Source organism: Chenopodium album, chromosome 3 (genome assembly GCF_948465745.1).
Source record: "Chenopodium album chromosome 3, dcCheAlbu1.1, whole genome shotgun sequence".
NCBI lineage: Eukaryota > Viridiplantae > Streptophyta > Magnoliopsida > Caryophyllales > Amaranthaceae > Chenopodium > Chenopodium album.
The window spans coordinates 71,904,193-71,928,778 of record NC_137836.1 but is presented as its reverse complement, the minus strand read 5'-3'; the positions used below and the strand labels follow the sequence as shown (position 1 = coordinate 71,928,778).

Here is a 24,586-nt window from a genome sequence, read left to right as displayed (position 1 = left end):
AAAAAATGATTAATACTCGTTATAAATAAATGGAATTTTTTGATAATTACCACCTATTAGTCTTTCTATTTAAGCAATTATCATCTGTTATTATTTTTTTTTTGAAATTTACCATCTACTCTTTTATAAAACATCAAAAATCAATATATATTATACTAAAAGACAAGCACATCAATGTGAGGCTGACACATGTCACTCTATGATTTGCTTGTCTTATAATGGTAAAAATAAAAAATAAAAAAAAAAGTTTAAAGAAACCTTAGAACAATAATTTTGGTTAAAATTTATTATATAAACCATTTTGATTCAGAATTTTTGTTAATAAAATTTGATAGAAGCTAAACTATTTGGAAATAAGTTCATTTATGGCAACTTATATTTAATGAATTTTGCTAATATATTACTAACAATTTTTTGAAATGATAGATTCAAATATAACTTATATATATATATATAATTTTATTATAACTATAATACGAAGTATCTTTTTTCATAGTATATATAATTAATTTTGGAATAATAATATATGTCATCAACTTGCAACAAAGAGGTATAATATATGGCATATAAAAATATTTTTTAGTTGCAACTAATAAAAAAGGGAGTTAGTGTTAGTTTTTAAAAGTCAAACTTAAATTTTTGTGTACAGTAAAACCTATATAAAACCTTTATAATAGGAAAAAATGTTTTATTATGGTGTTTATAAACCTACAATTAGGAAAAATTAAAAGTAAATTAGAAATAAGAATAACGTAAAATTTTATTTTATAATTGACGAGAATGTAAAATATTATTTGCATTGTCATTTCTTAATCCCTTGGTCATTATGTGAGTCTATATTTGTGTGTATGCTCATTGTCATTTTCGAGGTAATGCAAAACGGGTATTATGCGGGGTTTAAAAATAGAAATTTAATTGAAAAAAACATGATGAGTAGTATGTACTAGGGTTGGCTAGGTATTTGAGTGAACATATTCTAAAATTATATGAATCATACTAATGTTCAACATATTTGGTTTTTAATATTACCCATGTTTCTTTTGCTTGCAAGTTGTAACAAGGGTGCATTATTTATGGGATATAAAAAATTTCTTATTAGTTGCAACTAATAAAAAAAAAATAGAGTTAGTTTCAAACTTAAATTTTTTGTTGTAAGTAAAACCTACATAAAGTCTTTATTCATAGGAAAAAAATATTTTATCATGATGTTTATTATTAGTTTGCCTTTTTCACTGGATTGAAACGCACAATTTAGAAAAATTAAAAATAAATTAGAAATAAGAATAACTTAAAACTTTATTTTATTCTTTAAGGGATCGTAAAGTATTACTACAATGATGAATGTTTGTTTGTATATACAGTATTTACATTGTCATTTCCTAATTTATCCATTGATCATTATTGCGAGTCTTTATTTGTGTGTATATACAACGATGAATGTTTAATTTGTTAATTTTAGTGATTTCGTTATTAATCATTAAGTTAAATTATAAATTAATATGTTGATTTGTAAACCGTGCATCGCACGGGAACTATGCTAGTTCCTACCTAATTGCCTCCTAACTATCTTATGACATCATGTGGACCCTACTTTTTACCTTCCCTCTTATCTTCCCTCCCTTTTGTCATTTCTCACTCGATTTTCATCCTCTTTGACTCATTTTTTCACTCAATTTATTTTTTCGCTCAAAAAAATAACCACTTAGTTGGACCTCAAATTTTTTTTTTTCGCTCAAAAAATAATCAAAAAAATATTAATATTTCTAATAAATAAATTTTGATTATATTTATACTTTTTCCCTCCAGTACTTACTAAAAGTGGAAATATTGAGATAAAATAAACATTAATTACATCAAACGACAACCTATCCGAGTGCTCTTGTTGATACCAAAGTTTTTGACTTTTTTGGCAAATTGGTTGAGTCACATGACACACATAATCCATGTCGTATTCAATTAAATGAAAGGCTATGAAGATTAATTTTAGTTTTTTGTTTACCCTTTTTAATATTCAATGCGTATAATTTACGGACTATCAACTTCTTCTTTCTTTGAAAATTCTGTGATATAGAAAAGATAAATAAAGGTAGGATGACAATCAAAATTTTGTGAGCTAAATATTACAGCAAACTGTAAGAGAAGAAATACAATACTCTCAAATAAAAAAATAAAAATAAAAGAATGGAAAAAGAAAGTGGGAGAGTAAAATCAATCTTTGTTTATCCAATTAAATCATGTCGAGGAATTTCACTTTCTCAAGCACCCATCACTTCTACTGGTAAATTTTTCTCTCTTTCTTCATTTTTTTTTTATTGTTTATAATTATAATTGGCTTCATGAGTTTATGTATAAATGTTTTAATTACCAGAATTTTGTCTATTCTTGGAATTTTCTTTATATTTGGCATAAAATATAAATTTTGTGGATAATAATGTAGACGGGATTTAATCCGAGTTTTTGGGTATGGAGTACTACCCTATAGAGTTTAAGTGATTGTTTGGTTAGTATGGGAATTGGATTCTTTTGGAAGTTGTATACCATGAGAGATAGTTTCTGTGATTGGATATGTCTTTGAAGTTGTTTGGTTGATAATTTGATACGAACGGGGCGTTTGGTGGGTAGGGATGAGAGTATTAGGAGAGATTGTTATATATATCCGAGTGTACGTACATCCATGAGCATTTTGTTCTCATCTTGAGGATTGTTATTCATTTATCATCAAATGAAGATCAAAAACTAATTTGGGTTAGTTGGGTGTACGGTACACCCGGGTTTGTATAAAATATTTTAGGGGAATAGAGGTTGGGATAAGGAATGAGGATTTGTTGTTGGGAATCCATGAAATAAGACCAATGTTGTGCTTGGTTGTAAATATTACAGAGTAGGAAGGAATGAGAATTTGTTGTTCGGAATTCATGAAATAAGACCTCTCGAGGCAATGCATGACTTAATCAAGGTTTGATTAACACTCAAAATCGTACTGAAATTCATGTAAATTGGCTGCAAAATCCCAACAAGGTATTAACACCAGGAAGCAGCTCAACAGAATAAGTTTTGCTAAAAAAACGCAGATTAATTTAAGCCAATAGCCAAGTATGCAGCCATCATAAACATATATTGTTACTTTACACTGTATTGTCCCTTTTGTCAGTAGGTTTAGGGCCTTAGTCACCTTTAGCGACCAAAAGGTGACCGAGACTTTGTCAATAGGAAGATACAAAGGAAGTGTCTTGGTTTCATGTTCATGTTGCGTTTATACCTTGGGGCTTAGTACCACGAGATGTGACATCTGTAAGTTTGTTCTTGCGAGCAAAAACGCACTGCTTGATGCTCAGGAAGTCAGGGGTGATATGTATCTATGATTTTTCCCTAGAGTGAATTGCTTACTTGCTTTAGTTTTACTCTTCCGCAGAAATTGTCAAAATTCTACTACTAACATGTGTTAGAAATTTATCTAAAATGGGATTAACTCAGACTGTATGGAATACTTTGGGAATCAAAGCTACCAGTAGCTACTAACTAACTACCCCATGAGATGATGAGATTATATGAATCTAATTAACACGAGAACATACTCACATAGAGTATGTAATTGCGCAGATAGGTTGTGTTACAGTAACTCTTTAGGACAAGAAGAGGGTAGGAATTAACAACTGTAAGGAAGGGTGAATGTTCTTTAACATTCCGATGATGGAAGAGACTAAGAAATCAAGTCATCAAAATGTGGACTAGTTTTGTAGATATCCTAATGAAGAAACACATTGTACTTAAATAATTGTTATTGTTCAGACTTCACATCCATTGCATTTTGAGATCCTTCACATCCTTGTGAAATTATTTCAAGTTTCAACCTTTGTAATAGAACAGATCACAAACTGATTTCTTAAAACATACAGTATTATGATTTTTGAATCAGAATTAAGAATCTTGCTCTGAAAACCTTATATATGATTTTCATTTATTTAAATGATACTACCACTTTAGGGTAAATTATGGGCAGTCCAATGTTGCAGGTTATGACTTAAATTTTTTGTGCTCACAATTTTCAGGGTTTCGGTGGGACAGACAATGGATGATTGTCAATGCAAATGGGAGGATGATCACTCAAAGGGTTGAGCCAAAGCTTGCTCTGATTGAAATTGAGTTGCCTTCTGAAGCTTTTTCTGAGAGTTGGGAACCTTCAAGTGATTCATACATGGGTAAAGCTTTGTAATTTCAACCCTACAAATTTATCTGTGATGTCGTATGCACCTTACAGTTCCATTGGCCATTGGATTGTGAAATTTTTAACATATACGAAGTATATATCATTTGATCTTAATTCCCCAAGATGATGAGGTGACGTAGTGGCCCTCTCATAATTAAATTAAATTGAAGCGATGTTTTGTCTTTGATGTGTGTATTTTTTCTCCTGTAGTAATAAGAGCTCCAGGGATGGATACACTGAAGGTTTCTCTGAGTAAGCCTCGTGATATGGTTGAGCATGTGTCTGTATGGAATTGGAATGGCTCTGCATTAGATGAAGGAGCCACAACAGCTGAATGGCTTTCAAATTACATTGGTAAACCAAGTCGGTTGGTGCGATTTGATCCAGGTATTTCCTGCTTGACTTTTATGGCTTTGATTAGTCTTATAAAAGTCATGGAAAGATCTGCCTTAAGAATGGCTGAGTATGTCTAATTTTGTAGTATCTAATTGCATATTAAGAGCTTATCTTCAGCAGAAAATCCTAGTATAGGATTCTATTAGCACTTCTTAAGGTAAGGCCATGTTTTCGGCTCCCATATAGATATATATTATGTGAAGGTCATTGCAAAATACTCTTGTGAGCTATGATAATTACAAGGGACTATCCTATATAGGGTTTCATTTCCACGCATTTACATAGTAGATGAGAGAACTTATACTGTAGTGTTTTTTACTGCAGCATCGCAAACTAGAGCAACAGATCCTGAGTTTGCTAATGGATATAAAACCATGTTTTCTGACCAGTTTCCTTTCCTGCTGATATCCCAGGTTAATTATACGCAATTATAAAATGAACTTTTTCTCATTTGCCAGTTTTAAATGAAGGATCTCACTAGCATGTCTTGTGCAGGGCTCACTAGATGCACTGAACAAATCTCTCAAGGAGCCAGTACCAATAAACCGTTTTAGACCCAAGTACTAATAAGTTTCCTGATGTCTTCAAAATTTTGTGATGTAGATAATTTCAACATAAGTAATCTGTTTTCCATTCACAGGATATCTCTGTTTCTTTTGTTCTGTATTTCATTCTCTTTTGTACTTGCTCCTTATAAAGTAATACTTCGCAATAGTATGCTTTTAGGCTTTAGCATTGCACCCAAAAAAAAAAAAAGGCGCAGTTGATTGTGCTGTTAATTTAATGAGTATAGGTGTCTGATCCTAGTTTTGGTAAAGAAGCATACAAAATAAGATGTAGCTCATATATATACTATACCACCATCTCATTTTGGAATTCTTGGATTTGCTTTTATTTCTGATACCATTATCCTGCTTTTGATGTTGCAGCATTCTTGTTGATGGTTGTGGACCATTTACTGAAGACTTGTGGAAAGAGATCAAAATCAACAAGTCAACTTTTGTTGGCGTAAGGCTTTGTTCACGTTGCAAGGTAAACAACTTTTGCTTTTACATAACCATTTTCTTCTTAATGAAAATTTTATCACATTAATCCTCAATAATAAAATTAGCATGGAGTATAATTTATTTAAGTCTTTACAAAGGAGTTAATTCATTTGGTTAAATAAAGGATGTGTTTCGTATCAAGTCGTAAAATCAATACATTAACAACAAAATTGTGGTCATGATCAAGATAACAACCTCAAGAAGGCAGTAGTGAACTAATGATTTTGGAGCATTGGGGGTTGCATCATGCAGGTGTTACATTGCATTATTTACATGTCATGAACTCATGACCATTGCAGCCTGATTGAAAATTAAGGATACTTCCAGTATACTTCCTCCGTTTTCTTATACTTGCAACAGTTTGACTTTTACACTATTTATGTACACCACTTTGACTAGTTTTGACGATTTATACCTAAGAAAAAATATAGTCATGTGGGATCTTGTTAGATTCGTCTCGGTTTACACTATTTTAATATCTAACATTTATAATTTTTACATATTGATAATTAAAGATATAAACGATTGAAATAATGCATCGACAAGCGTGAAAAGAGAAGTGTTGCAAGTAAATAAAAACAGAGGAAGTATTATATTTCAAGTACTTATTGTTTATTTATTCATTTATTTAATGACTAAGATTATTGAAACTATACTTTCCAATACCTTACCTTGTTATTATGTGAAGACATGAGTAAATGTATACATTTGTCATAGGTATAATACGAATTAAGGTGTAAAGACTAAAAGATAAATTATTAACATGATTTTAACTGTTGATGTAATTATACTAGGATTCATACCAGTTGTTGTACTTGGTATGATTTTAAGACACGTTATTCAAATTCAATGTGTATATATATGTAGTTTTAAAATTTTGTCAAATGCTCACCCTCCCTTCTTTTGCCCTATGGTGTTGGGACTGTTGGTTTGACCATACTGCAGATACCTACGATCAATCAAGAAACAGGGATTGCTGGTTCAGAGCCAAATGAAACCCTCAAGGAATTCAGATCAGATAAAGTCTTGCTTCCGAATAAAAAACCTCAAGGACAGGTATGCTATCAAATCTCAGGCCTTGTTTTGTTCATCTTGCTTCTACTTATTTCTAGGAAATATAAGTTACAATTTCAAATAGAGGGTTAATAAGTTCAGATAAAACATGCCATATATGCGTATGCTTATTTGAATTCGCTTGACTTCATAGCAATAATGTAAGATGATAACTTGGTGAGATCGTGATGCAGATTTATGTAGGACAGCACTTAGTTTGTAAGGACTGCTCTACCAGGGATAGGGGCAACGTTATTCAGGTGGGAGATCCGGTTCACGTTTTGCAGCAAGTTTCTTCAACTGCAGAGGCTGCAGCATAGTATCACCCAACACAAATTGTATTACAGTACCTTTTAATACGCGTATGTGCCAGAGTATAAGCTAAGGGAGGTACTTGAATATCTAAATAATGAGCACCAGGTGTTGGTCTTTTTTTTTTTATGTCAAACATTGTCCTGTGATAGACAAACATTACCAGAAGCTCTACCTATTTAGTTCTATGTATCTTGTAAGGTATCATGTTTTTTCAGTAAAAACATTGGTGTACATCTGATGCACTGTTTGTCCAAGCTTCTAAGGAAAAAAGTGGTTTAATAAAAGGGTAATGATATGTGTAGCTATTAGGGCTATATATAAGAAATAAATATACTTCCTAAAATGGAATTAAGTTGGGAATTCATGACAAAATCACGCGCAAATTAGTATAATAAATGTTGATCTATCTTTAATACGGAGTATTTTTTTTTTTTTAACTTCTTATACATAGCCCTATATTTATCATTTTTCAATGTTTAAATGCGTTCATTAAAAACTAAGAAAATGAATTTCAAAAGTAAAAAAAATAGTAGGAGTATTAGTTATTGAGGGTAATAAAATGGAATTAAGGATAATGTTATATGTAGTCGTAAGCAGGCCCGTTTCTGAGATTTTGGTGGCCTAGGGCGAACATATAGATTGGGGCCCTCGTGAACGAGCGTTATTTTTATTTTTTTATTTTTATTTTTTTGCATTTTAAGGGTATGCAAAATAAAAGCGAAAAATATTGTGTAGAACGGACTCATGCGAGTCCGTTCTACTTACAGGTCCGCGCGCGGCCCGTTTTTTAATAGTTCGGCCCGCGCGCGGCCCAACTATTAATTATCAATCATTTTTTGATTTTTTTTTTAAAAAAAAAACGTCTTCCAACGTTCCGCCTTTCTCCTCCTTCTTCTTCCCCACGTTTTCTGCAGTTACACTCCATTACACTCCATTACTCTCAACTTAACTACATTTTCCCTAAAATTTCGCATCACTCCTTCATTTTCTAGCTTATATTTTACTTGCATGTACTTAATTTTTATTTTTTTTACATAAACCCTAAATTCCGTCTTCCTCACCTACATTAATGGCTGGCCTTCCTCCTGTTGATGATTCTCCTTTAAAAGTTTATATGAAACGATCATCAAAACAGCCTCCGAAGATAGTTGAAATGCCAGAAAGGTTAATAAATTTTTTAGTTATTTTTTGCTTATTCGTTTTTTTTTTAAAAAAAATTTCAGTAATTTTTTTATTTATTCTTGTTCTTGTTTTGTAGGGATGATTCACAACATCCTAAGAAGCGTGGTCCTAAACAAGGTTCTAAAAGAAGTCGATCTGTGAGGTGTGATATTCGAAATAAATTCTTTTAAATTCGGAAAAATATTGTTTTGTATATTCAGATGCACGCCAGGTGTTCGATGAAATGTAAATTGTTGTTTTTACTTTGAATATTCTTGTGTAGGATTATGTTATTTTTTATGTAATTACATTAGTTGTAATTTTGATTATTTTGAGGATTGACTATTATATAGTCAGGAATTATATTATTTATATCAGAAATAAGCATTTTATTATATTATCTTTAATTGTATTATTTTATTTTGATAATAGTATATGTTTTTCAGGATTTAGATGTTTTTCATCAGAAATTAAGTTGTTGTTGTCTGTATTCAAATTTATCATACTCAGGAATTAGCATATCTTAAACAGGAATTAGATTTTTTTGATCAGGTATTATGATATATTATTCAGGAATAAAATTAACTCAGTCAGGTTTAAGATTATATTAGTCAGGAAACAGATAATAATAGTCAGGAATTGTAATACCAATATAATGTGCAGTAATTAAATGTTTTAGATTTGTTATACCCAGGAATTAGATAGTTTTTGTCAGAAAATTGATATGGTTCGTCATTTTAAGGATAATAATATTTAGATACATTATAACTCAGTCAGGTTTAAGATAATATTAGTCAGAAAATAGATAATAATACTCAGGAATTGTAATATCAATATTTGGATACAGTAATTAAATGTTTTAACATTTATAACATTCAGGAATTAGCATATATTAGTCAGGAATTAGATAGTTATTGTCAGAAAATAGATATGGATAGTCAGTTTTAGGATAATAATATTCACATATATTATAACTCAGTCAGGTTTAAGATAATATTAGACAGAAAATAGATAATTATACTCAGGAAATTTAATATCAATATTTAGATAGAGTAATTAAATGTTTTAAAATTTATAACACTCAGGAATTAACATATATTAGTCAGGAATTAGATAGTTATTGTCAGAAAATAGATATGGATAGTCAGTTTTAGGATAATAATATTCACATATATTATAACTCAGTCAGGTTTAAGATAATATTAGTCAGAAAATAGATAATTATACTCAGGAATTGTAATACCAGTATTACATACAGTAATTATATGTTTTAAAATTTATAATAGTCAGGAATTAAATGTTTTAAAAGATAATTATGCTAAGAAATAAGTTTACTGTTATCAGGGATAACATAATTTTTTTCAGGAATAAGTGTGTCTTATTCATGTTTTTTATTTTTCAGTGCTCTTACTGAAGATGATATTTCAGATCTTGAAATTGGTACTAAATCTGGTCCTAGTTATCTTTGTACAATTATGGAAGATTTTAGTGATGAGCAAAAGAAGGATGTTATAGACATTGGTTTTGGTGGATTGCTTCAAATGAATTTGCAGGACAATATCAGTCATCAGTTGTACAACTATATAGTAACTCATTTTAATCCTCATGCTAGAAATCTTATTGTTGGTAAAAAGGAACATGCAATTCATATTGATAGTTCTGATATTGCTGATGTGTTGGGTATTCCTTTTACTGATATACCTATGAAAGAGATTTCTAAAATAAAGAAATCAATCAATCTTGATGAATATTTGAAGATAGAGTGGAGGAGGTTCTTGGGTTTGGATATAGAGGATGACTCTGAACAGGGAAATGAAGCTGAAGCACAGAAGCAAAAGAAGAGGAAAACAGAAGAAAAAGTTGTTCAGGGTAGGAAGAAGAAGAAGACATATGTGAATATTATTACTTATAAGATGATGTTTGAGAAATATAGAGATGGTGGTGCTGATTTTAAAAAGCTGTTTGTTATGTTTGTTGTATCTACATTTTTGGCTCCAATTGGTGATAAGTCTCCTAATTTTAATATCATCAAATCTTTAGATGATGTGCGTTTCATTAAGGCTTTCAACTGGGCTGGTTATGTTATGGACTTCATATGTGCGTCAATAGCAGATTTTCAAGCCTTTGTTTTGAAAAAAAAGGAAGGGAAGGAGTTGAAAACAAAATCTAAACAAGTAAATGGCTGTTTAGTTGCTTTTGTAATTGCATTTTTACAAAAGTTTGAGTTTGGGACAACTTTACATCGCAAGCCGTTTATTTTGAACTGGACCTGTGAGAGTTTGAACCAGAGGATTAAGTTTGTTGCTGAAAATATGGATTATGGTACTGTGAAACTGTACCCTGCTGCCTCACCAAAACAATATGCTAGCAAATCTGAACAAGCTCTTCTTAAAAGTTTAAGGCTGGACAGTATTGAGTTTAAGATTGAAGACAGTGATGAAGATGAATATTTGGATAAAAAAAAAAGAAAGAAAGAAGGAAGATCAGGTTGTACAATCTACTAGCTTTGAATTGAAGGATATAAATGACAAAGCTAGATATGTAATGTACAAGATTCCTAAAGAGTTTCCTACTGATGCTGAAATTGATAATATGGATATCGATGTAAGTTTAAACTGCCATCTTTTTATTATATTTTTAGATTTTGTATAATTTGCTTAGAAATTAGAATACTTTTATCAGGAATAATAAACTGTTAGTCAGGAATATGGTAAATTTTGTCAGGAAATTAAATTAATATATTAAAGTTGTTGATTTGATAATATATTATTATTGTCAGGATTTAACATTATATTATCAGGAATTATGTACTTTCTATCAGTAATTAGCATTTTCTAATATTTTATTTGGATTATAGTATATGTTTGTCAGGATTTAAATTCTTTTCATTAGAAATTAAGTTGTACTTGTCAGCAATAAGAAACTATTAGTCAGTAATATGAAACTATTAGTCAGGAATATGGTAAATTTGGTCAGGAAATGAAATTAATATATTAAGGTTATTGTTGATTTATTTACATTGCTGTAATTTGGGAATACATTATTATTGTCAGGATTTTCTACCATATTATCAGGAATTATACTTTTTCTATCAGAAATTAGCATTATCTAATATTATCCTTAAATCTATTATTTTATTTTGATTAGTATCTGTTTGTCAGGATTTAAATTCCTTTCATCAGAAATTAAGTTGTTTGTCAGGAATAAAAAACTATTAGTCAGGAATAAGATAAACACTCTCAGAAATTTGATTACTATTATCAGCAATAAGAATTATGTTATTTTCTTACATTTTACTAATAAGAAACTATTAGTCAGGAATAACAATTATGTTGCTTTCTTACATTTTACTTATTCATTTTTTATTTTATTTGTTGATTAGCCTGTGAAGAAGAAAATGATGAAATTTGGTCGAGACTTGAAGATTGTATCAAAGAACCAAATAGACTTTGCTATTGATTTGAAGGATGAAGCAAAATCATATTCACAAGAATCTCAATCTCAAGGAGAGGATGATTTCTATTCTAATCCTGAATTTTTAGCAAAAATTGATGCAATAGTTGAAGCTGCAATGCAGACTAAAACTTTAGCTATTGATTTGGATCAGTTTGATAAAACAAAACTTAAGTCTGATGCAATTGTAAGTTTGATTACATTTATTTTCATTTTTTTATACTTATTAAAATCATATTAGATATATATCTGATATTATTCTTTATTTTGAATAGGTGAATGATGTTATTTCTGATCTTGGTTTGCAAAAAGATCTAATTGAAGATGCAGAGCAAAATTTAGAGGATGCAAACCAAGGAAGCACGGAACCAGAGAATGAGGCAGATGATCTTGGTTTGAATAATGTTCAAGGAAGTGATGTTGAAGACACAACCGCAGAACCAGAATTAGTTGAAGGCACAACACCATCAGAAAAAGAGGTGCATTCAGTTAGTAATGAAGGTCTACTTAGTTCCACATCACCTCCAAGAACACCAAAGAAACCCAAGGAACTCAATGAAATTTATTCATCTGCTATGAATGAGAATCAGGCTAGGCTTGTGCAAGAAGGGAGGAGTTTCCTCAAGGGAGATACTTCTTTGCCTAGATTTCATTTAATTACTCCTACTCCTCCTACTTCTCAAGATACACCAGTATCCCAAGAAGAAAATGCACAAGTTACTGAAAAAGAAGTTCAAGAAACTTCTGAAAAAGAAAATGATAAAAACAAGGAAGATGACAACACATCTAAGGTGTAATATTTGTATTTTAACTCAATAATTTATTTTAATAGTTATTGTATTTAACTATCATATTTTATAAAAATAAATGTGTTTATTATTCTATATTATTGTATTTATTTTTATTTGTATTATTCATATGCTTTCAGGTTTTTACTCTAAATCTGATGATGTTATTCAGTCTAAAGCTACAGAGGAACTTGCTTTAGCTATTTATCAAGGTCATCAGGTAATGGTTTTTGTCAAAAATTATATATTTTTCTAAGGAATACTGAGTGAATTAGAATAAGATTGAGTAAGTCAGGAATAAAATTGTCATTGTCAGGAATTAAATTACTTATATCAGGAATTACATTCTTTATGTTAGGAATTTGATTGAGTTAGTCAGGAATAAACTTGTTATATTCAGGAATTATATTGAGTTAATCAGGAATTAAATTGAGTTCATCAGGAATAAACTAGTCACTGTTATTAATTAGATTGTGTTAGTCAGTAATAAACTTGTGGTAGTCAGGAATTAAATTGTGTTAGTCAGGAATAAACTTGTGGTAGTCAGGAATTAGATTGTATTATTCAGGAATAAACTTATCTTGGTCAGGAATAAACTTGTCATTGTCAGGAAATAGTTTTTGTTAGTCAGGAATAAACTTGTCATAGTCAGGAAATTAAATTACTTTTGTTATGATTTATATTATGTAGTATAGATTATTATTGTCATGATTTAGAAGACTTTTGTTTGATATATATATTTTTTTTCCTTGTAGGAAGAACAACCTCAGCCTAGAGATGCATGTGCTGTTTTAGAATTGCTGAGGAATAAAACTGTTGCTGCTGAATCTATTCCTATTCCTATTGATTCTATTCCTTTGGAGTCTCCTACTGCTGCTACTGGTGACATTATTCTAATAGATAAAACTCCTGCTCCTCCTAGTATTGATGATGATGAGTTTATAGTATTAGAAAAACAGCCTCCCAAAACACACATTGAGTTAATTGATGTTGATAGAATTCCTAGTCCTACAGATGTTCCTGGTGAATCTACTATGATACCAGCTGATAAATATTCTGGAAAAGGGGAGAAGAGAATTCATGAATTAAGACAAAGGCAGGAGGAGAGATTGGTAGCAGCTGGTGGTTTAGATTGGGTTCTACCACCTATTCACAAGATTCCAATTCAAAATAAAGACAAGATTGTGTGTAGGAATTTGCAAGAAAATAAGCCTTTGTATCTAAAAAGATTGACTGAACATGAATTATACATGTGTGATTACTTGTTTTTTATGCACTATTTTGAGCAGCTTGAGTTAGATCCTACTGGTGAAGATGAGGGAGTTAAGAGGCGTAACAACAGTCTTTACGTAGAAGATATAGGTACTGTTATCTGTCAGTTTCCCACTGAAGATCCTGAACAGAGTGATCTTATTTTGGTAAAGGAGGAGTTCTGTTCCCTACGTCCGTCTGAGTGGGTTAATTCTGCTATTCATGATACTTGGGCTACTGTGCTCAACATTGAAGAGAGTAAAATAACTGACAGAGTAGTTTTTCAATATAAAAGATTTGTTTTTCAAACTGAAGTTGCTGTAAGTTTTTTTTTTCTTTCTTTACTTCATTCAGAAATAAATTTTATTTATAATATACTGTATTTAATATATTTTTTTGTTTTGCAGAATCTTACATGGAGATACTTAGAAAAAAGGGCAATTTACAGAAAAGAAGTTGCTAACATAAAGAAAAAGGAGGCAATTTTGAAAACTTTGAAAAATAACCCAGTAGAGTATAATAAGTGTAAAGAGGAATTGGTAAAAAAGGAGATGGATTGTCAATTGAATATGCATAAAGGTGAGGACATTTATGACAGCATTTGCAAGTGGGTTAAGCGTTTTCCTTCATTCAACATAGCCGAAGCCGATTTGGTAAATTTTTAACTTTATTTCTTCTTTGTATATTGTATATTCAGGAATAAGCTAAACCTAGTATGATACAAGCTTTTATTAGTCAGATTTTATATTATTTTAAATCAGAAATTATATTACTTTAATCAGGAAATAATTTATTTATGTTAGTAATTAAACTGTGTTAGTCAGGAAAAAAATTGTATAGTAAGGAATTAAATTGTTTTAGTCAGGAATAATATTGTTTTAGCCAGGAATAAAATTATTTTAGTCAGGAAAAAAATTGTGTTAGTCAGTAATAAAATTCTGTAAGTCAGGAATATAAATGTTTTACTCAGATATTATGATCTTTTAATCTGATATTTGCTTCTTTTAGTCAGTTAATAAATGTGTTACTTATTGTGAAAATTATGTTTTATTTATTTTGCAGCTATTCTTTCCCATTGCGTTCGATAATCATCATACTCTGCTGGTTTTCAATTTCATTGATGGTATTGGTCCAAGAATAGATTGGATAAATAACAGGACTGATATTGATCGAGATAAATTAAATGGAATAGACAGAGTGCTGGTAAGATAATTTTAAATTAAATTTGTGAAAATTATACTTTTAGATGCTTTTAAATTTTATAATTTATATATTTATAATTACAGATTAGAGCTATTGGTATTTTTTTGAAAAAGCATGAACATCGACATGGTGACACAAATTTGGAACAATTGGAATGGCATGAACCTAAGTTTACATGGCAAACAAGCCATGAAAATGAGGATTGTGGCCTTTTTACATTAATGTGTATGAAAAATTACAATGGTATAGCTGGAGGTCTTGTCGACTTGAAATATGTAAGTATTTTTTCTCCTTTGTTTTTGGATTTTTACCTATTGTTTTTTAGTGTTCTTATTTTGTTTTTTATATAAATTTGTAGAAGCAAAATCGGAAGATATATATAGATGCCAACTTGCTTATCAGATGACTACTAGAGAAGAGAATTTTTTGCAGAAGAAATTGTGGAATGATTGCATTGAGTTTTCAATTAACAAGCACAAAATTTGGAAAACTCAACCTGCAAGAAATAAGCTAGAGGCCCAATATGAGAAAGCAAAGGAATCCATTCAAAAGGAAAAATAGAGGCAGTGGAAGTTGATGCAAAAACAACTAGAAAAAGAGCAGTAGCAATTGGAAATTGATCAACAGCTTCAGCAAAATGAAGAGGAAGATTAGATTTTTTTTTTTTTAAACAATTAATCATACATGTACATATATTTTTTTTTTTTTTTTTTGTAGTTAGGCATTAGTTTTCTTTTGTATAGATACTTATAAATTTGGTTTATATATGTATATATTTTCTATTAAATCCGTTTTCTATTAATCATACATCTATATATTAGTCAGATATTAAAATACTTGTGTCAGAAATTAATATCAAATGTTAATTTTAAAAATTTTAAATATCAAACTTAAAATGAAGAATATGTTTGTCATAAATTAAATTACTCTTCTCAGGAATTATTTTATTTATGTTAGCAATTAAATTCTTTTGGTGAAGAATAAAATTTTGTTAGTCAGGAATAAACTTGAGTTAGTCAGGAATAAACTTCATTTAGACAGGAATAAACTTGAGTTAGTCAGGAATAAACTTGAGTTAATCAGGAATAAGATTTTTTAAATCAGGAATAGAGTTGAGTCAGGTCAGGAATAAACTTGAGTTAGTCAGGAATATGATTTTTAAAGTCAGGAATGATATTGTGTTAGTCAGTAATACAATTAGTTTACTTAAGAATAAGATTCTAGAAGTCAAGAATTAACTCAGGAATTAAAACTCGGTTATCAGAAATTAAAATGTAATAGTCAGTAATAAAATTGAGTTATCAGAAATTAAATCAGGCATGAAATTGTGTAAATCAGGATTTAAATTAGTTTAGTCAGGAATAAAATTTTGGATGTCAGGAATAAACTTCAGTTACTCAGCAATAAGACTTTAAAGTTAGTAATAAAGTAAGGTTAGTCAGGAATAACATTGATCTAATCAGAAAATAAAATAATTTTTTTCAGAAGTAATCAAACCTCAAAATGCCAAAATATAGTATTGTTTACAATTATCTTGAATAATAAAATAAAAAATTTGAAGATTGGCTTTATGATAGAAGAATGCAGCAATAGGGATGAATTAAATGAGTTGTGGATTAGGAGTTATTGTTCCAAACTCATTTGGATCTTTTGTTGCCGTTCTTCTTCTTTCAAAATGTCCTCTAATTCTTTTGTTCTTCTTTGGCCTTCCCTTTGTTTTTGGTCGTTTTTGGATCTTTTACTGTATTTCTTCTTTCTTCTTCTTCATCAAGTTCACGAATTTTTTCTTCATTTGTTTGGAACACTTTCCTTACAGATTTGTACATTTGTTCCAAAGCATCATCACATATTTTTGATGCTTCTTCATTCCCTTGACATATTGTCACAAGGTTGTAAAAATTCTTTGTTATTGATTGTCTCCAAGGAGTGTTTATTAATGAATGATCTGTGGTTGAATTTCCTAATCAAAAAAAAAAAAAAAAGATTACTACATTTTTGTTAGTAATAAGGCAATTTTACTCAGAAAAGAATGCAGCTCATGAATAATGATAAAATTTTTTGCTTCAATAATATTATAATATCAGAAATAAAATTATTTATATCATGAAAAATGTAAGAAAAGTCAGCAACGAGCTATGCCATAATATTTTTATTTTCTGTTTCAGCCATAAATTTTCTGGCAAAATTGATTTAAAGGCTGTTATCAATTTTTAAAGGCTGTTATCAAAAGTAATTACAGATTAATTATTACTGTTCATACATAACTCTTTTCTATTTAAAGGCTGTTCTAAATTAAGTTTTTTCTATTAAAAGAGTTATATTATAACAACCTCTATTGTGTTCTATAAAAGGTGCATTCTTGTAAAAATAACTTATATTTTTCTTCATCTAATCAATCATCAAAATAATGGCTGATTTCTACGCAAATAGGGAGAAGTGTACTATTATTGTTAAACCAATTGATCGCATTAGTATGGTAAATATATTACATTAAGTTTTAAATTTATAAATTTGTTTTGTGTTTTAGTAAAGATTAAATGATATCATTTTTTTTTTCTTTCAGGGTCTTCCTGAAGATTGGAAGCTTTTTCTTCTGAAATTCAAGAACTTTGTTAGAGTCTTTGCTGGGAAGAATGGCAGAGAAGATAGATTTTGGGAAGTAAGAGTCATAAGCATACCAGAAAATACAGGTTGTGGTGGTATGTTGATTGATCGTGAATAATGGGAAAACTTTGTAGCTGCGAACAACATAGTTGTTGGAGACAGACTTGATGTTTACCATGATCATTATAACATTTATATTAGAATTTTTAATGCTTATGGTACTGAAAGGCTTCCTAATGAAGCAGGAAGTGGTACCAATGTATAAGTTTTTAAATATTTATATAATTTTATGTTTGTAATAAATCTGATTTTATATCAGAAATAATAAAATATATATCAGATATTATAATATTTTGTTCATGAATAAGATTATTGGTATAACATTATAATATGTTGTTCAGTGTTCATTATGTTCAGGAATTAGATTATTTTTTTCATTTATTAGATTTGTTTTGTCAGGAATTAAATTCTGTGTGTCAGGTATTAAAATTTTTTGATTACATAGGAATTAGATTGTTTCAGGAATAAAATTGTTTCAATTAGAAATTAGTTATTATAAATTAGAAAGGATCAGGAATAAGATAAAGTTTGTCAGCTTTAAGATTTCTTTGGTCAGGAATTAAAATATGTATGTCAGGTATTTTAAATTTTATTCAGGAATTAATTTGAATATATCAGGAATTAAATTGTATGCTTCAGGAATAAACTTGTTTCAATCAGGAATAATATTATCTTTTTCATGTATTATATTTTTCACATCAGACATTAAGTTTTCATCTATGTCAGCAAATTATTTATGACAGTAATTAAAATGTTTATCTCAGGAATAAAGATATTTTTTTTTATACTAAATAAACAAGTAATAAATTTTAAAATAACAAAGTATGTACGTACCTGATTCACTGCCATCCCAAATGTTTGATTTAGCAAGCTTGGTCCAACGTTTTAGAATGTATCTCTCTGGAATAGTATGTATGATGTACATTTGCATTATCTTGATAATGTGAAAGCACAGCAATCCAGTCTCTGTGAAGCACATACAAGAACACATAAACTCATTGTTTTGAGTGTAATATATGACTTGATAGGTGTGCATATAATCTTCATCAAGAGAAACATCAAAGAATTTGACATATTGCATTGAAGTGGCTTTTTCTCTTGCATATGCTCCAAGACTTGTTTCAAATTCCAGCCTAAAATCCTTGTATAAGTTTAGAGTATAAACTTCAGCTGCATGTTTTAATATCTTTGTTGTTGTTCTTGGTCTCTCAGTAATACATCTGAAGTTGTCACTCTTTTCAGTGCTTCTCCATCTTTTCACAGTAGCCTCAAAAATGTGAAAGAACTCCAAAAGCTTTGTGGTTTTGTTGGCCTTAAATGAAATTGCTCTGTTTGTTACTTCTACCCTTTGAGATGAAAGAATTCCAGCTGAGAAAATATCCTTGCTCAATGCTGTGCACCATTTATCTCGTAGACCGTATAACCTATCAAACCATTCTTTTTTCTCTAGCCTATGTTTTTGAACCATCTTGTGCCAACAAACTTCAAAGTCAGATTCAGAATCACATCCACTTAAGCATTTGTGAAACATATTTTTGAATTCAGGATTGGTTTTTAGAGTTCCAAAGTGTGACACAAAATTCTTTTGCAAATGCCATAGACATAGCCTATGTCTTGAGTTTGGATAAACCTGCAACAAAAATTAAATTACTGTAGTCAGCAATATGACTATTATAATAAGAAATTAAAAACATTAGCAATAAAAGGTGTCTTGGAATAAGTCATCACTCACAAACAAGAAGAAATGCATATCAGGAATATAATTATTTTAATCAGGAATTAGCATATTTTGGTCAGGAATTAGTATATTTTGGTCTGATTTTAGATGAATTATGAAAGGTATTAGTATATTTTGGTCAGGAATTAATAGTCTTAGTGTTCACTTGGAGTTTTGGATAAGGACTAAAAAAATGTAATAATCAGAATTGTACTTGAGGTACTGGATAAGGACCAAAACAATGTAATAATAATAAAAAGGAATATATTTAAAAATTATCTTTTTTTTTTTAATATTTTTTATTTGTCTATAAAAGTATTATTTACTCATACATTTTGCATGTTTTTGTACTTTGGTATATTCTCTCTCCTAAAACAAACTTTTTTTCAATATTCCTCAAAAATGCAAAACAATTCTCAGTCTTCTACTTCATCAAACGGTCCTCAATATTTCTCAAATATGCAAAACAATTCTCAGTCTTCTACCTCATCAAACGATCCAGAAGAAAATGCAATTGATAACTTTGAAAAAAAATTAAATGATCTGTTGGATAGAAGAGATAGAGTGAAGAATGGATTGATGAAGCTCTATGAAAAAGTTGAAAAGAATGAAATCGAAGAACTAAGCAAGAGAAAGAGAGCACAAGAGATATGGCAGGAAACACAGAACAAAAAGCAGAAAGAAGAAGATCAACACAAGAAGGAAGAGAAAGAACAAAAAGAAGATCAAAAGAAAAAACAAGTTTAATATCTGAGGAAGAACAACAAGAAGATTATGATTTTAGGGTTTTTTTCTTTATCTTTTTTTTTTCTGTTAATTTCTAGTCACAATCAATATCATTAAAATATATGGAAAATATGATATGCTTTTATGTTTATGTTTCTGTATTTCCTGTTTTTATTATCAAAAGATTTATTCAGATATGGTTTAAAATGATATGGTTTTGTTGGTTTTTATTCATATATTGATTTTTTTTTAGTATTAATAATTTTTCGTCAGGAATTATATTATTTTAGTCAGGAATTTTATTAATTTGTTATATATTCCATATTTATTTCAGAAATAAAATAAATTATCACAATCAGAAATAAGAATATTTTACTCAGTAATTATAACATTTTGCTCAGAAATAAACTTGAAATGAAATTAAATAAATTTGAATTAGTAATGACTTAATTTCGATCAGGTATTAGAAAACTTATATCAGGATTAAGGATATTGCTATCATGAATAAGATTCTGTCAATCAATATTAAATAATTTGAACTTATTAATATATCTTAGTCAGGTATTGCCTTTATTTTATCAGAATTAATATATTTTTGATCAGAAATTATATTACATTAAATTATGAACATGAAACATATATTATTAGTCAAGAATTAAACAGATATTTATCAAGAATTATATAATTTCTGTTAGGTATTGATCTGTTTTTATCAGTTATTAAGTTATTCTAATCCAGAAACAATATATTATGAAGACAAAAATTCTTATCTCTGGTATGGCGTTACTCATTGCAAGATCCTGATCAGTGAAGATTGATTTTGGTTCGATTCCACACATCGACTTTTTGAAAATTTTAAGAAGCCAAACAAATGTGTCAGTCTTTTCGTCACTTATGAATGCACATCCAAACATTGTTGTTCTCCAGTGACAGTTTATACCAACAAATGGTGCACATATCAACCCATATTTGTTTGTTCTGTATGTTGTATCGAAGATTAAAACATCACCATAGGCTTTGAAATCTTCAAGCATTTGAGAATCACGCCAAAAATAGCTCACCACATTGTTTTCTTCTCCAAATTTCAGTCTATAAAAGAATGAAGGATCATTATCTGCTCTCTCTTGAAGGGTATCCAATACATTTTGCATGTCTCCACCTTTAACCATACTCATTTTCACCCTTGATACATAGTTAAGGTGGTCTCTCTTAGTATGACCTACACATTCTTCTCCTCCAGCTTCATTGGTGATATAATTGTAAGCATCCATTGGTTTGATACCACTTTCAACCATGCTTTCAATTAGTTCACCCATTGGTGCTGATATTTGCCTTTCTGATCTTAGATGATGACGTTGAACTGCTATAACCAATTCATGATTATGCTCCAACTCATGTGTAACAGCTTCGAAACTTCCTTCTTTGGTTTTCTTGAAACGAATATGAGCTTTGCATCCAGTTCTTGTCTCATTTACCTCCCTATCTTTTCTCTTTTTTTCATCAGTTTTACCCAACATGGGTATTTCCACTGAATTTTGTTCACCTGCCATCTTCATTTTACCCTTTGTATGCCCTTCTTTAGAACATCTAAAATAAAACTCATACAATTTATCATTATTATCTCTTCTCTTTGTTGATTTTCTGACACTGAAACCAATAGACCTTGAATGAGCTTTGTATAAAACAAATCCCTCATTGTAGTCTGATACAGTATAACCTGCTAGACATTTACTTATGTTTTCATCCTTGTCATATTTGTAATAATCTGCAAGAAAAGTATATATGAAACATATCATAATTTAATTTTGTCAGGAAATAAAATATTATACACAGTAAATAAATATTCTTTAAATTTATGATACTTAAGAATTATCATGTCTTAGTCAGGAATTACATTATTTAAATCATGAATTACTAAATACTAGTCAGGAAATAAATAATCTCAGTCAGGTTTAGGTTTATATTTAATCAGGAAATAGATAATATCAGTCAGAAATAATAATATTTGTATCTAATTATAATATGTTGTTGATTATTTTTTCAGGAATTAGATTATTTATGTCACTTATTAGTTTTGTTTTGTCAGGAATTAAATTTTGTATGTTAGGTATTAAAAAATTTTGATTAGGAATTAATTTGAATATATTAGGAATTAGATTGTATATTTCAGGAATAAAGTTGTTTCAATCAGAAATTAAATTGAAACAATTTTATTAATTTAATTTCAGTAACAAAAAATAGTCAAAATATCAAAAAATTGTTCGAATCAGAAATTAGATTATTATAGTCAGGAATAAAGTTATATTAGTCAAGAAAATACATAATAAATTACTCAGGACTTAAATGATAAATATACAAAACTTAGAATATATCAAGAATTAAAATGTAAATTTCAGGAATAAAATTGTTTCAATCAGAAATTAAATTGAAACAATTTTAATAATCTAATTTCAGTAACAAAAAATAGTCAAAATATTGTTCGAATCAGAAATTAGATTATAATAGTCAGGAATAAAGTTATATTAGTCAGGAAAATAGATAATAAATTACTCAGGACATAAATGATATGGTCAGGTTTAAGATAAATATAGTCAGGAAATTAGAATTTAATAACTCATGACCTTCCCTCTTCCCTTTTCAAAAAACACGTAAAATTAATTGAATAAAATGAAATGAATTTACTAGAAAAGAGGTTAATTATAAATGAAAAGACATATTTGAAAAGGCATGACCCTCCCTCTTCCAAAACACTGCATCTATTCACATTCTAAACATTATATATAAGTAACCATATTGTCAACAAACTGTATTCAGAAAAAGAAAAAAAAAATCCATATAAACTGCTTCAGTTAGAAATTTTAATTAATCTTATAAGAATATAACTACTGCTATTACAAAAGGTATATTTTTTTTTCGTATTATGATTATACCTTTGTTAGTGTTGTTTTATTGAGTTTTGTTATGATTTATGTTTTCATTTTGTTTTGTTTAGATGGCTAATCAAATCCCACACCCAATTGACGCCTTAGAAGATGCACATCCAACAATGGCTGTTGAAGAAATATTATGCATGCATATTTTCCCTAGGTGCACATTCAAAGCCCAGGCGATGATTAACTGTACATGTAAATATTATAATGAATTATGGTATTATAAATATTGGATTCCAGAAACAGTAAGAAGAAATCATAATTCAAATGAATGGTGGGTTGCATATGACATTATGAGGCATAAGGGTTATGGGTTTCATAATGGCATGGTGCAAGACTGGGCTGAATTTCTGAATGGATTACATTTAGTTTTTGCTGAAGAAGAAGCCAACAAATTAAAGAGAAAAAGAGAAGAGGCAAATCATCCATGCAGAGAGGCAAAAAGAATTAAAATTGAGGAAGATTATCTTTGTAGCTTATTTTCAATGTTTTGTACTTTATCATAATTAAATAACATTTCAGTAATGTGTAATTTGGAAATTTAGTTTATGTATTTTATTTTTGAAAATTTAGTTGATGTTATTTTATTTTTGGAAATTTGGTTGATGTTATTTTATTTTTGGAAATTTGGTTGATGTTATTTTATTTTTTGTTTTAGTTGATGATATCAGTAGCTTATACTCAGGAATTAGATTTTTTAGATCAGATATTATGATATATTATTCAGAAATAAAATTAACTCAGTCAGGTTTAAGATAAAATTAGTCAGGAAACATATGATAATAGTCAGGAGTTGTAATACCAATATAATTTGCAGAAATTAAATGTTTTGAAATTTAATTATTATACCCAGGAATTACATTATGTTAGTCAGGAATTAGATAGTTCTTGTCAGAAAATAGATATGGATAGTCAGTTTAAAAATAATAATATTTAGATACATTATAACTCGTCAGGTTTAAGATAATATTAGTCAGAAAATAGATAATAATATTCAGGAATAATAATATCAATATTTAGATAGAGTAATTAAATGTTTTAAGATTTATAACACTCAGGAATTAGCATATATTAGTCAGGAATTAGACAATTATTGTAAGAAAATAGATATGGATAGTCAGTTTTAGGATAATAATATTCACATGTATTATAACTTAGTCAGGTTTAAGATAATATTAGTCAGAAAATAGATAATAATAGTCAGGAATTGTAATATTAATATTAAATACAATAATTATATGTTTTAAAATTTATAATACTCAGGAATTATCATATATTAGTCAAGAATAAAATAGTGCTGGTCAGAAAATAGATATTGATAGTCAGTTTTAGGTTAATAATATTCAGATATATGATAGTCAGGTTTAAAATAAAATTAGTCAGGAAATAAATTATCATAGTCAGGAATTGAAAAGAAAAGAAATAAAATTATTCAGGAAATAAATAATGATCGTGAGGTTTTAAATAATGATAGTCAGTTTTAAAATAATTATAGTCAGATTTAAAATAATAATAGTCAGGCAAGAATACTAGATTTTTAAATGCAGTTAGAAATATTTTGAAATTTTCAGGAATTAGATTATTTTACTAATTTTGTTTAGGAAATAGGTTCTATTAATCAGGAATTATATTATCTGCAATTACATCAATAAATTACAGAGTATACTTTTACAGAA

The 24,586-nt window shown here is 28.9% G+C and overlaps 2 protein-coding genes across 3 annotated transcripts; one reads left to right on the top strand and one right to left on the bottom strand.

The window, feature by feature from the left end:
* The first annotated feature begins 2,051 nt into the window (after window positions 1-2,051).
* LOC145624134 (uncharacterized) lies at window positions 2,052-7,259 on the top strand. 2 transcript variants are annotated; one of them, XM_081677094.1, is made up of 8 exons: window positions 2,052-2,278; window positions 4,050-4,199; window positions 4,418-4,561; window positions 4,928-5,016; window positions 5,099-5,163; window positions 5,533-5,635; window positions 6,595-6,705; window positions 6,897-7,259. In XM_081677094.1, exons 1-8 carry the CDS (start codon window positions 2,182-2,184, stop codon window positions 7,020-7,022), a joined length of 885 nt encoding a protein of 294 aa, XP_081533220.1. In that variant the 5' UTR covers window positions 2,052-2,181; the 3' UTR covers window positions 7,023-7,259. The 2 variants fall into 2 exon arrangements, with proteins under 2 accessions (XP_081533220.1, XP_081533219.1); XM_081677093.1 differs by having other exon boundaries at window positions 2,057-2,278; window positions 4,418-4,594.
* A 9,296-nt stretch (window positions 7,260-16,555) lies between these two features.
* Window positions 16,556-21,776, bottom strand: LOC145625315 (protein FAR1-RELATED SEQUENCE 5-like). Its single transcript, XM_081678373.1, has 3 exons — window positions 20,739-21,776; window positions 18,372-19,167; window positions 16,556-16,833 (listed from the first exon to the last, which is right to left on the bottom strand). Exons 1-3 carry the CDS (start codon window positions 21,774-21,776, stop codon window positions 16,556-16,558), a joined length of 2,112 nt encoding a protein of 703 aa, XP_081534499.1.
* Window positions 21,777-24,586: the final 2,810 nt, after the last annotated feature.